Here is a 13,610-nt window from a genome sequence, read left to right on the forward strand (position 1 = left end):
CGGGGTTTCGAGACAGCCGTTCGCCCCGGTGCGCCGCCGCCCCCTAGGGAGTCGCCGGGGCAGCACAGCTCGCCCAACTTTCCGTCAGGCTTGGCGCCCGGCGCGCCGTCAATGACGGCATGCAGGGGGTGGGCGGTCCGGCTCCAAAGGACCCCGCCGCGGCCCGGAAGCGCCTCGTCCAGGGCGGCGGAGGCGGCGGTCGCCGTGATGCCTGCAGCACTGGGCGGCTGACAGCGGAGTAGGAGCCGGCCCCGGGACCAGAGTCTCGGCGGCCGCTGCTTGAGAGCGGCCTGCGCCATGGCCAACTCCGCCGCCTCCTCTGAGCATTTCGAGAAACTGCATGAGATCTTCCGCGGCCTCCATGAAGACCTCCGAGGGGTGCCGGAGCGGCTCCTGGGGATGGCAGGGACAGGTGAGGCGGGGGCGGGCTAAGACTAGGGGATCCAGGCCCCGCTAGCTCTGGGAGGAAGAGCCCCCACCCTCTCCGCAGACCCTTGCCCTCTTCTTTCCGCTTCTCATTCTCAGACACGCCCCTAGGGCTGCCTGGGTCCCGGCGCCCTGCGTCTCCGGCTGCCGCTTAGGTGTTCAGGGATGCACCTCGTAGTGTCATCTCCCTTTCGATCCTCCTATAGCCTTCAGATATTTCTCATCTCATTTTCATTATGGCAGGAAAGCATAGGAGACCTTCAATCCGAGATTCTGTATTTCAGGAGAATTGGTTTCTTTTACAGCTCTCTGTTTTGCTTTATACGTTTAAAAGTATTATTCTCAAAAGAAGTGCATAGTTTTCACCAGACTGGCAAAGAATCTGTAGCACAAAAAGGGTTAAGAACTCAAAGGAATCGTAACTTTTGGGGTTGGTAAATAACCAGTTTTGGGGGGGGGGTTGGTCTTTAAAATGGAGATTGTGATCTTTTAAGTGTCCTCTTATGAACTTTCTGCTTAGACTGATTCCTGCCCCCCTCCCCCCGATTTCAAAATTAAGATTGCTGCAAGTTTTGCTTGAAGGAGCTAGAGTTTTCCGGTTATATCCGTATAGGAAGACCTGCCATAGTTCTTTGCCTTAAGACAAATAGATCTTGATGGCAAGGCAGATAAGACTAGGCTTTGCTGTATTGTTTTTACTTAAGTGTCAGAGCTTGAGTGTTTGTGAGTTACCCAAAGTAATATGAATTGAATGACTCTGGTGAGAATGAAATTCATACCTTTGTTTAACATACATTTATTGGGAGAGCCTGCTCTGTGCCAGGCACTGTCCTAGATGCTAGTAATATTGCAAATTGTAGTGAAGAGTTAAAAATTTCTGTTCTAATGGGTCGATGATAATATATAAATATTAAGAGGTGGTGTTAAGGGCAATACAGCAAAATAAACCAGGGCAAAGGAATGAGGGGGCTGTAATTTTAAATTGGGTGATTGTGAAAGGCCTCTTTGAGGAGGTGGCATTTGAGCAGGAGAAAGGGAGTAAACTGTGCCAAAATCTGAGAGAAATGAGTGTCAGGAGGATGGAATAGCACTGCAGAGGTGCTATTAAGCAGAAATGAGCTTGATGTGTTCTAGGAAGAGTAAAAAGGCCAGTGTGTTTGGGGTGGAATGTGTAAAGGAGATTGTGGTAGTAGATGAGGCTTTAAAGAGGTAGGAAGGGTCAAATCACGCGGGACCTTGTAGACTGTGGTGAAAGATTTGCATCTTTCTTTAAATGCGATGGCTTGCATCTAAAGGATATTGAACAGGAGGTGATGGGATCTGATTTACATGGTTGAAAAATAGACCGTTTTTTCATTTCAGCCTTGTGCTGAGTTAAATTTTGCAGTGTCCATTTCTGTAAGGCTAAATAACGTGAATGGAGATTCCCTTTTGAAAAAAAGAAAACTGAGTTAGTTATATTCACCTTTGTCATCTACCTAACCTTCTAATTCCTGCAGAGAGGACAGGCAGAAAGGCGTGAATTTCTGCCCACTTGCAAATACCCTAACGCAAGTTGCTGTGAACAGTTGTTCGATAGGCAAGTAAGTACAATATGCATGTACTCCTAGGTAATAAGAATTTCAACAACTTTCAGTCTCCTTATTCACTGCTTGTTCACACTACTTAATAAATATTTGTTGAATAAATTGAATTTAATTATGCAAACACACTGGGTGTCATCTCTGAATCCATTTTTTTTTATAAGACTGCTTCATAGGCTTTCCAGCGCTTTATATTTTCCGTCATGAATTATTAAGCACTGAATAATGTACATAACACATCCCTTGCATTTAGTTTATGCTCTGTAATTGAATTCAATCATTTTCAGTAAACATTTATTGAGAATTATGTATCAGCCAGTGTTCTGGGCCCTGAGGAATTCCAAGAGTTCTTGCCTTAAATGGGAGCAGATTTACAACAAAGTATTTGATGAGTCCTAAGATAGTCTTGAAACTATAAAAAAAAAAAAAAGGCTAATATGGGTATGGGGAAGTGAGAGGGAAACCTTGCAGAAAAGAGAACTTCGAACTGAATATAAAGGGCTGAATGGGAGTGTGCCAGACAGAGGGGAAATGGGAAGAGGCAACAAAGGAAGAAAAAATCAAATCCAGCCATGACTGGAGCTTAAGATACATGTGGAGAGTAGTAGTGGATGAGGAATGTAAGACACAGCTTGACCGTTAAGGGACCTCAGTGTCACATTAAGAAATCTAGATTTGATGTGGAGAATCCAAAGGATTTTAAATAGCTAACTAATACGGTCAGATTTTATTTTAGAAGGAGAGTGCTGATGGCTGAGTAGAGGATGAAAGAGAGGCACAAGAAACTGGACACTGGGGACCAAGTTAGGAACCTTTGTGACAGTCATTGACATAACATGGGAATCCAGAGAATCCCAAATCCAAAAGGTGATTCTGAGACAGAAATTAACTGATTGGGACATGAGAAGGGAGAAATATTGAACGATGTTTGCATTTTCTCACTTGGTCAATTGAGTGAATGATGAATTTAAATAAGAAATAACAAGAGTAGAAGCAGGCTTGTTTGGTTTTTGGATGAGAACATCAAAGGTGCTTATAGAATAGAGAACATAGTGTATGTCCATTCTAGCTTGACAGATATTTCTTCTCCTAACATTAATAGTAACATTTATAAAGAAGATAAGTGAATTGAGGGGCAGTATAGTGTAATACTTAACAGTGAGGATTCTAGAGCCAGGCTGCCTGGGTTCATATCCTAGATCATCTCTTAATAGCCTTGTGACCTTGGACAACTTACTTTAACCTAATTGGTTTCCCCTGCAAAATGGGCATCAATCATTGTATTCACTTCATAGGAGTTTTGTGAGGGTTAAATGAGTTAATATATGTAAAGCCCTTAGAATACACCTGACAGTAGTAAGAGTGATTAGCTGTTTGCACGGTTATGTGAGAAATTGAATATTTTATGTAAATAAGACATAAGAATACTAGCTGTGTATATAACTACCTTTTCCTTGCTCTACTTTCTCTTTTTTCCTGGTGCACTTATCTTCTAACATACTAGACAATTTATGTATTTATGATATTTATAGTGTATTATTCCTTTCACTGAAACAGTGATTTTCAAAGTACAGTCTCTGAACCAGCAGCATCATTATCATCTGGGAACACGTTAGAAATGCATCTTCTCGGGTCCCAACCCAGGACTTACTGAATCAGTAACGATTTTAACAGTCTGTTTTAACAGCCCTCTCTGGGATTTCTGATACATGTCAAGTTTGAAGGCCACTGAGCTAGACATGTTCTTTATTTTCTTCACATCCTCACCAACACTTGTTATTTCTTGTCTTTTTGATAATAGCCATTCTAATAGGAGTGGGGTGATATCTCATTGTGGTTTTGACATGTGTTTCCCTGATGATTAGTCCTGTTGAGCTCCTTTTCAGGTACCCATTGGCCATTTGTGTATGGCTTCTTTGGAAGAATATCTAGTCAGAGGCTCTGCTCATTTTTTAATTGAATTGTTTGGTTTTTTTGCTATTCAGTTTAGTGAGTTATTATCAGATATATGATTTACAAATATTTTCTCCCATTCAGTAGGTTTCATGTTTTTTTAATATTTTTTTAATATTTTTTATTTATTATTGTATTATTTAATTATTGTATTTGGGGGGGAGGTAGTTAGGTTTATTTATTTTTGGAGGAGGTACTGGGGACTGAACCCAGGACGTTGTGTGTGATAAGCATTCACTCTACCACTTGAGCTGTACCCTCCCTCAGTAGGTTTTCATTTTGTTGATGGTTTCCTTTGCTACCCAGAAGCATTTTAGTTTGATGTACTCCCAATTGTTTATTTTTGCTTTTGTTGCCTTTACTTCTGGGGTCAAATGAAAAAATCATTGCCAAGATCTATGTCAAAGAGTTTTCCTCCAATTTTTCCCTAGGAGTTTTATGGTTTCAGGTCTTACATTCAAGTCTCTGATTCTCTAAGTTAATTTTTGTGTGCCATATAAAGATAGTCCTCCAGTTTCATTCTTTTGCATGTGCCTGTCAAATTTTTCCAAATTATCATTTATTGAAGAGACTGTCCTTTCCTATGAGATGACTGGAAAAAAATATATATATGCATATTTCTGCCCTTGTTGCCTGGCACAGAGCTCCTAAAACCCTTGTAATTTCCTAAGTGAAAAGAGCACTGGGAGCATCTTTTGTTGAAGGAGGCTACTCTGGGTGGACTCCTGGGTGGCTCCACGGGGGCTGGTCACCAGAAAGACCAACCCATAATTAGAGTAGGGCTTAGAATTTCAGCCCTGCTCCCTGCTTCTCTGGAGGGGAAGAGGAGCTGGAAAAGGAGTTAATTACTGACCATGCTTATGTGAGGAAGCCTCCATAAAATCCCAGTAGTGTGGGGTTCACGCAGAAAGGAAACTCACAGGAGGAAGGACTGGGTTTTTCCATCTGCAGGAGAGAAAGACATAAGAGGGGGAAAGACTGGGTTTTCTTAATACATTTCCCCGTTGTATAGGCTTGGCGTCTTTGTTGTAAATTAATTGACCATATTTGTGTGGATTTATTTCTGGGGTGTCTTTTCCATTCCCTTGAGCTTTGTGTCTGTTTTTGTGCCAGTACCATACTGTTTTCATTACTATAGCTTTGTAATGTACAGTTGACCCTTGAACTACATGGGGATTAGGGGTGTTGACCCTCTGCACAGCAGAAAATCCGTGTGTAACTTGTTTGCCCTCCTCTCCAAGGTTCCTTAGTATTTGCTTATTCAGCCAACTGCAGGTCATGTAGTACTATTACTATAGTATTTACTATTGAAAAATATCTGTGTATCAGTGGACCCACCCAGTTCACACCTGTGTTTTTCAAGGGTCAACTGTAGTTCAAAATCAGAAAGCATCATGCCTCCAGCTTTGTTCTTCTTTTTCATTGGCAAATTGAAATTGAAATTAGGGTCTTTTGTGGTTCTGTACCTATTTTTGGGTTGTTTGTTCTGTATCTATGGAAAATGTCATTCAGTTAGGTAATATTTTGTTGAGAATTTTTGCATCTATGTTCATCAGGGATATTGGCCTGTAATTTTCTTCTTGTGATATTCTTTTCTGGTTTTGGTATCAGCATAGTACTGGCTTCATAAAAGATTTTGGAAGTGTTCCCTCCTCTTCTGTCATAAGCTCTACATTTGTCTGTCTTATTTATTTGGTGCTCCAAAGGTATTTGTTGAATGCTTGTATAAATACTGTGAATTGTTGGGAAGAAAATAATAATATATGATTGGGTATTGAAACTGAGTGTGATTGTATGTCTATCTACTGGGTTTTCCACATTTTCATCATTTTTAAAATCAATATATATACCTATTAAAACAAAAGATATGATAACATATACAGTGTGTCCTAGTTTAGGAAGTTTATATGGCAGTGACAATCCATTAGCATATGTAATAATTATTAATCCATTTAATATTACATTAAGCACCTACAGCCATGATTTGTAGTCTTAGTTTTGCAGCATCTGAAAAGGTCTCTCCAAAACCTCAGAATGCTCTGAATTCTTATCCAGTTAATACAGCAAGTATCTGTAGTCATGGTTTCTGGTTTTAGTTTTGTAGTACCAAAGGCATCTCTCCACTTGTCTCAATGAGCATTGTAAGATTATTGAAAATTCTTCATTTTAATTCTGTTAAATTTCAATGTCTATACATGAGATCCCATTATTTTGAAACCAGAAAAAATAATCACTATGGAGGACCATATGCAGTAGGCTGATAGACACAATTACTCACTGACTGCAGAATTTTTATTTTTCTAACACTCTCCATATTTTTTGGTGAATTTTGTTTTTGCTTAGTTCTTCCTACCTAAGGATTTACTTTTAAAAACAGTGGTAGTTACTATTTATTGAACCCTTAATATGCCTGGCATTTGCTAAGTGCTTGTTATGTGTGTTATCTCTTTTAACTCTTTCAGACAACCTTACAAGGTCACTACTGTTATATTTCTTATTTATATTTGAGGAAACGGGTTTAGAGGAATCTGATACTTTTACTTCCTATGTGGTGTGAGATTAGGTCAACTAATGTGGTCTGCAAAGGGGGTGTATGTCCTAGAATTGCCACAGTGGGGCGCCAAAAGCATTAACCACGTATTTTAAAGATCCTGGTGAAACAGGTTTTTCCCACAGTTCTAATGGGCCAAGGTTAGTTCATTCTTGGGCTGGTAATCCAAACCACCTATAAGAAAGAGAGGCTACCACCTTGGTTGAATATGAAGGTAGGCTTCTTCTAGCTCTTTTAGAGCTAGCTGCTTCCATTTTATTCCATGTCCGGGACATTGTGCTGCCATCCACCCACTATCCCAGTCGGCCTCTAAGCGAGTCGCATGTGAATGATTTGGAGAGGCTGTGGGGTTGGGGATAGTGTTGTTTGGAGTAGCTCTTGTTTCTGGTCTCCATTCTACCTAATACCAGTTCTGCTGTTTTGTTCTAACTCCCTAAAAAATTAAGAAGTCTGAACAGATTTTACCTGTATACCTTGGGAGCACAAAAATGCCCCTCAATGCTATAATGTACAGACACACTGGATTGGGATTCAGGAGACTTGCATTCTTGAACTAGTGTTGCTCCACATCTACTCCTCCTATGACCTTGGGTAAGGCAGTTTCTCCAGGCTCTAGTTTCCTCAACTATAAATGAGGTTACACAAGATGATCTCTTAGGTCCATCTCAGCTCTAACATTCATTGGTTTCACAATTCTGAGTCAAAAGCATACAGAAGCAGCTCCTGATACCTCTCAGCTGGGTAGGGGTCAGTCTCTTTTGAACCTTTAAAAGTATATAAGCTACAGAGCATTCCTAGAAGAATGTATGTCTTAAGAAATCAGGTAGAGAGTGGAGTATTCTAAGAAGACTGAGAATGACAGAGTCGTGCAGGGAAGTTAGTGAAAGGATCAAGATTCTGTGGGCTCCCTCTTTCCCCCTACTCTTATTTATGTAGCCACTTTTTTGGAATCTTTCTAGAATTAGCCTCTTAAGAATGCAGATTTTCATATCCTTCAACAAAGAAAGAATAAAGGAGGAGACTTTATGACTAACAGAAATATAGAAAAACCTAGGAAGGGAATGCACTTGTGTCAGATACTTCATACTGTCTGGCTTGGATCAGAAGTGAGTGTGCTTGAGTTTGGAGCTATGCCTGTTTTGAGGAGTGATGACACTCAGCACTTTTGTGAATGCTTATTACAAAATAATATGATACCTCTCCATGGAAGTAGCCACTCTTGATTGCAGATATTATTTCACTGCTGGTGGCTGAAAACACTGCCCACTCAAGGGTAGTAACAGCTGCTCTGGCGCTTATTCCAGCTATATTATGGATGGTCAAGATGCAGACTATTTGCCATGGCTGAACTTTCATATATATATATAAAACAAACCCTAGGTTTTGTGAGCAGTGTGTAGTGAGAAATAGTTCACTTGAAGTGTCTATTAAGGAATGTCACATAACAATGAACGTGGCATAATAAAGGGCACGTTGTCATTTTCTCTTGTAGGCAATAGCAACGCCTAAGGAGCACTCTACTGGGTTTAGAGTTCTAGAAGCTATGGGACTGAAAAGTAGATTTCTCTTTTCAGAGGGAGCTTGATCTCAGGTTGAGAATGTAGAATGTGTACAACCAAAATGATCCATAACCAGTTAAGAAGCAGCAGACAGCTGACTTGCTAGATGCTGTTGTAATTAACAAATGTAAATCCATATAAAGCATTATGGTGATGTTACATTTCACATGAGATTGCGTTTGAAAGTCAAAGTGTGAAGTAAAAATCAGGGTAAACAACATTATCCAAGAAAATCTTAGGACAGCATATTGAGTACCCATATGCCATCCCTTCATAACCCCAACTCAGCTGTCTTCTTGGCATTGGAAATGATTGCTCTTTCTTCAGTTGATGGAAGTGCTGGCTTATATTTAGAAGTCAAACTGAGTGAAAAGTAGATAGCTTTAAAAGACCATGTCGTTATACATAACTACAACATGGATGAACCTTGATGACATAATGCTAAGTGAAATGAGCCAAACACAAAAGGACAAATATTGTATGATTCCTCTGTTATGAGGCACCTAGAGTAGTCACATTCATAGACCCAGAAAGTAGAATGGTGGTGACCAGGGTCTGAGGGGAGTGGAAATGGGGAGTTAGTTTAATGGGTACAGAGTTTCAGCTTGGGATGATGAAACGTTTCTGAAGATGGATGAGGTGATGGTTGCACAACATTGAATGTACTTAATGCCACTTAACTGGGTACTTAAAAGTGGTCAAAATGGTAGATTTTATGTTATATATATTTTACCACAATTAAAAAAAGACTATCCCCAGATTGTGAAGATAGTTACAAAAGATGAGTTCAAAAAATATTGTAAGCAATGGTAACTTTGTGTTAATAAGTAGATTATGTATAGATTTTCAAGGAGAACATTCATTTGAATGTATACATTTTAAAAGGCCTCATAAACAGGGCTGATTTTTGCTTGTTATGAGGGTATGACCTACCTCCTCATTTTATAGCTAAGGAAGGAGGCCAGGTCCCAAAGAGATGAAGAGAATTATCTAGGCTTACATGTTGAGCCAGGCCCAAAGCTAGGACCAGAACCTAAGCCCCTTTACTCACCACGTCTCCCCACATAGATGTTTACCCGGTGGCAGCATGCTGGTACTCCCTTCATCATTTTTGCTGTGTCCAAGCACTGTTATTACTTAACTATTTTATTTATATCGACATTCCATGTAAAATATATTTACTTTTTTACATGGAATGTCGATATAAATAAAATAGTTAAGTAATAGTACTTAGTACATAAAGTTTTCTAAAAAGGAAATTTAAAATCACTACCTTAAATGGAAAATTTAGAGAGCCTATCGAAATGATCAGAAAAAATACAGTGAAGGCAAAACAATGCTGTTTTAGTTAGATGTTATTTCTTTGAAGCTGAAGGCTGTTCTGTTTATGTTAAAGGGAGAGATTAGTAAGTTTTGGGGAGTAAAGACATACTAACACTAAAATGACATGATGCAGGGACTGAACGAGGAGTGACTTTTTCCCTGTGTGAGTCAGTGGTATTTACATCAATTCCCATACCACTTCCAGTGGGTATGGCCACGAAACGTGCTGTATAGCATGTAGGCTCTCCAGCAAGCAAAGTAGGCGGGTTTTGAATTTTACAGAAAAGCGGAAGATAAGGGTTAATATAGAGAAGTGATTTACAGTGGGAGTGAAAGTAGGGACAAGGATTTCAGAGAACCAATATTGTTAAACATCATCATGAAAGTGTCTGGTCCCTCAGTTAGGATGGGTGAAAAAAGATGGACAGTGATTAACTGTAGTGTTTCCTAGTAGGGATGCTTTTGCCTCTGGGGCCAGATCATCGTTATGCAGGACTGTCCCAAGCATGGATATTCTTGTTCCCTGGGCCTTAAATGCTGATGGTAATACGTTCCTCTCTCCTCCCCCGAGTCGCTGTGATAACTAGTTCCCCTAAGTTTCTAAATGCCTTTTAGGGGTGATTAAGTACTGTAGTAATGCCCCCAGGAAAGGTATGGGGAGTTTATTCTAAGCAGAGGGTATGGTCTCTACAAATGTATGGAAGCAGGACTGAGCATTTAAAACTTGTCTGCCTTTTCCAGAAGAGAAGAAGAAGTTGATCAGAGATTTTGATGAAAAGCAACAGGAAGCAAATGAAACGGTGAGAAAAAGGAGCAAGTCCTTATTTCTTCTTCCTGGTTGTTGGTCTTTTCCAGAAGTAAAACTTATAGACCTGATCACAGATTAACTGCTCCTGTCTATTGATCTTGGTTCTGATTATTTCTTACTACATGAGGCCAGTTGATTGGGATGAGTGTTGAGGGGGTTTGACAGACACAATTGGGTAAAGCTTGAAGGCGCTCTTGAGTCTTTGATAATACATTGCTGATGTAGTAAGGACATTCTCAAACCTTTACTTGGGTGATCTTTTAAAATCTCATTTTAAAAGCTGGCCATTAGGATCAGTTATTCTCCCTTGTTAAACTTAACTGTCACAGAAAATGGAGCTCAGAGATGGTTCTTGTCACATTCCCTTCTGTTTCAAAAGACAGTGCAGTGGCTGGATTTGATACCTTGGGCAAGGACTGCATGGACAGGATGTGTTCCCAGTAAGGACCCAAAGCTTGTCAGAAGTTCAGGTTGATGAGCAGTATAACAACTTCTTCTCTCCTAATCTGTGGCTTTTCTTTTTTTAAAAAAAAGTTTGCTCTCACCTTTTAGAAGTAATGGTCCTTTGTCTCCATATCATTATGCTATATAGCTTCAGCAAACCCTTTCAGGAGTCTGGAGGTAAAATCCAGGTCCCTGGTGAATGAATAGTTGTCCATAGTTTTTGGTACCCTAGAATAGACTGAAAAATTATTTTCAAGCCAGAGAACCTCTTTCTTGCTTATTGAAGACCAACTTCCCTGTCCCCATGAAGTTCTGAGAAGTTAGGCTTATCTGCATCCTTTTCTCTATTCTGCATCTATTTTTAAGAAGGATCAGCCCACCAGACTGTGGAAACTCTCTCCATAATGGGAGTACCAGAAACTTTTCTAATACCTGTGTGCAGCTGGGCATACCCATGATACCAGTTATAGTGGGCATCTCCATAATACCTGTTACAAGAGCCAGTCGTCTTTTTTCGTCAACATCTTGGTAGCATTTAAAATATCTTTTAGCTAATACCAGTTTATTTATTTGGTGCTTACTTTGTTTCTCTGAACTTAGAAAAATTAACCAAGCCTGAAAATAATTTATGGCCTCTTGTGAACATGTCTAGGTATTACATTTTACTAAAGTGATCTGGACCCCTGGTTATCCTGACATGGAGACAAACAATTCATTTTCAGAAAGAGGAGGAGGAAGGGAAGAACCTTGATGGCAGACCCCTGTCATTTTAGTATAGTAGATCTCAAAGTGCTTCACCTTAGCACTTGAGCCATAACAGGCTAAGAACCTGGTGTACTGAAAAGAGAATTTGAAGATTTTGAATCTGACTTCTCTTATTGTGTAATCTTGAGCAGGTTTCTTCAAGTCTTAATATGAAACAGAAGTATGTCCAACCTTATTGATCTGTTGTGAGGATTAAACGAGAAAATGCATGTAAAGATGTTTAATAAGCTATAAGGTACTTGTTAGTTTTCTTACTCATTCATCACATACTTTTTGAATGCCTGTTCTGTGCTTGCTAGGTGCTGTGCCAGGCACTCAGAGTAATAAGGTGAACATGTCACATGTGGTCCTTGCCCTTCTGGACCATATGGTTGAGTATTTGGGGTTGTCTGTGGTTTGATTAGTCCAAACTAGGCATATACTCATATGAACGAATAGAACCAGGCCATCTACTCACTACTTTCTGCCTTCCTAGCTGGCAGAGATGGAAGAAGAACTACGTTATGCACCCCTATCTTTTCGTAACCCTATGATGTCTAAGGTTCGAACCTACCGAAAGGACCTTGCCAAACTCCATCGGGAAGTGAGAAGTACACCTTTGACAGCCACACCTGGAGGCCGTGGAGACATGAAATATGGTACATACGCTGTAGAGAATGAGCATATGGTAAGCTTCAGCTGTTTTTCCCACTTTATCCTTTTTCCTGCATCCAATTCTCCTTCTTCCCTTGGATGCCCTCTTCTTCTGTATTTAATACAGATCTTTCCAAACCATAAGCTTATTTAGATTTCTGTGTATCATTTATATATAAAACAGTGCTTGGTGTGCAGTGGTGTTATACAAGTGTCACCTATTCATATTACATCTGGGACTCTGTAGTCTGACCCATTGATCCAATTTCTTTCTCACACATGCCCCCAAAGTTCAGTTAGGTTTTATTTATCAAACTATTGTTAGAAAGTTAACCCATGCTTTCCTTTACGTTTATATCGAGATGGCCCAGTAGCCCAGATACAGTATGGAAGGCAGGATCCTTCTCAGAATGAGGCTAACACCTTACTTTGTTGTGATGGAAAATGAGCCAGGCTGCCTCTCCAGCCTCAAGTATTCCGATTTATAAAATCAGACTAACTGAATAGAAAGTCTATGTTCTCAGACTGTCTAGAGAAGCTAGATAGTTAAAGGAAGAAAACTTGATAAAGACTAAATTTCGCATGTTGCATTTGGGGTTATATTCCACAGCACAAAGTAGAAATGGCCTGGCCGGCAGCGTGGGAGAGAAGTGGAAGGGGGCCCACAAGTGCAGACTGCACCGATGTAAAAAGGCTAGTGGTTCAATTTTAAACAAATCTTATTTCATGATGCATCCTGAGTAGAGTTTGAGATACTCAAATGATACTTTGAGTTTAAGAGATACTCAAATGATACTGGCCTGACACTGCTGATGTCAAAACTAGAGTATTTGTGAATGATGTGAAATTTTCAAAATTCACTGTGAGAGTGAGAAAAGGCAGGCAAGTGGAGCTTGTTAAAGTGAGATAAGAGGTATAAAGTGACTTTGTCCGTTTGTTCCCTCCCAGAAGAACCCGAAAACAAAAAGGGGGGAGATAATTCCAAAAAATAATTTTGCTTTAAAATTATTGGTTTCAGAAATTATAAAAACAATTTAGATATACACACCACCTTCAGTAGAATTATTGTTCCAAATTTGGGGTTGATTTATGTGACCTTAGTGTCTTTTCTTGCTCTTCCTTAAACCTAATCATTTGAAAATCCCCATCTTTTATTTTTAAAAAAGCTTTTTTTCTGCTCTTAAGCCCACGTAGCTGGGATTTATTTCAGCGTCATCTAGTGGTTTCTTCATCCACTTGTCCATATGCCATATATGAGGTGAAAAGTCTTGTTACTTCTGACGTGAGAACAAGCTGCTTTTGGCTGCTTGATGGTGGTGTCTAGTGCTAATAGTCACCTGCTCAGTAATAGGCCTTGTGAGCCGGCCTCTTCTTGAGTGTGTGTGTGCATGTGTGTTTTGAATAGATGAGAACTTAGAGCTGCACTCATTTCTGTCAGTGGTTATTTCTGGCCTGATGAAGGCTACTTCTGTCCTCATGCCTTCTGTGCTTAGGATAATAGGTGGAGTAAATCTTTGGTGAGGATTTAGAAATAGGGTGCTTGGGAAATTAGGGCAGCTTACTTG

The 13,610-nt window shown here is 40.0% G+C and overlaps 1 protein-coding gene across 3 annotated transcripts in view; it reads left to right on the plus strand.

The window, feature by feature from the left end:
* VTI1B (vesicle transport through interaction with t-SNAREs 1B) overlaps positions 1 to 13,610 on the plus strand; it is a 22,209-nt gene continuing 8,599 nt past the window's right edge. For 2 of the 3 annotated variants that reach the window (XM_045522127.2, XM_010962296.3), the window contains exons 1-3: positions 1 to 412; positions 10,137 to 10,195; positions 11,888 to 12,079. In XM_045522127.2, coding sequence (XP_045378083.2) covers positions 298 to 412; positions 10,137 to 10,195; positions 11,888 to 12,079 — 366 coding nt within the window. In that variant the 5' untranslated portion in view covers positions 1 to 297. The remainder of the gene's footprint in view (positions 413 to 10,136; positions 10,196 to 11,887; positions 12,080 to 13,610) is intronic. The other variant, XM_010962295.2, reaches the window with a different exon arrangement.

Source organism: Camelus bactrianus, chromosome 6 (assembly GCF_048773025.1).
Source record: "Camelus bactrianus isolate YW-2024 breed Bactrian camel chromosome 6, ASM4877302v1, whole genome shotgun sequence".
Taxonomy (NCBI): Eukaryota; Metazoa; Chordata; class Mammalia; order Artiodactyla; family Camelidae; genus Camelus; species Camelus bactrianus.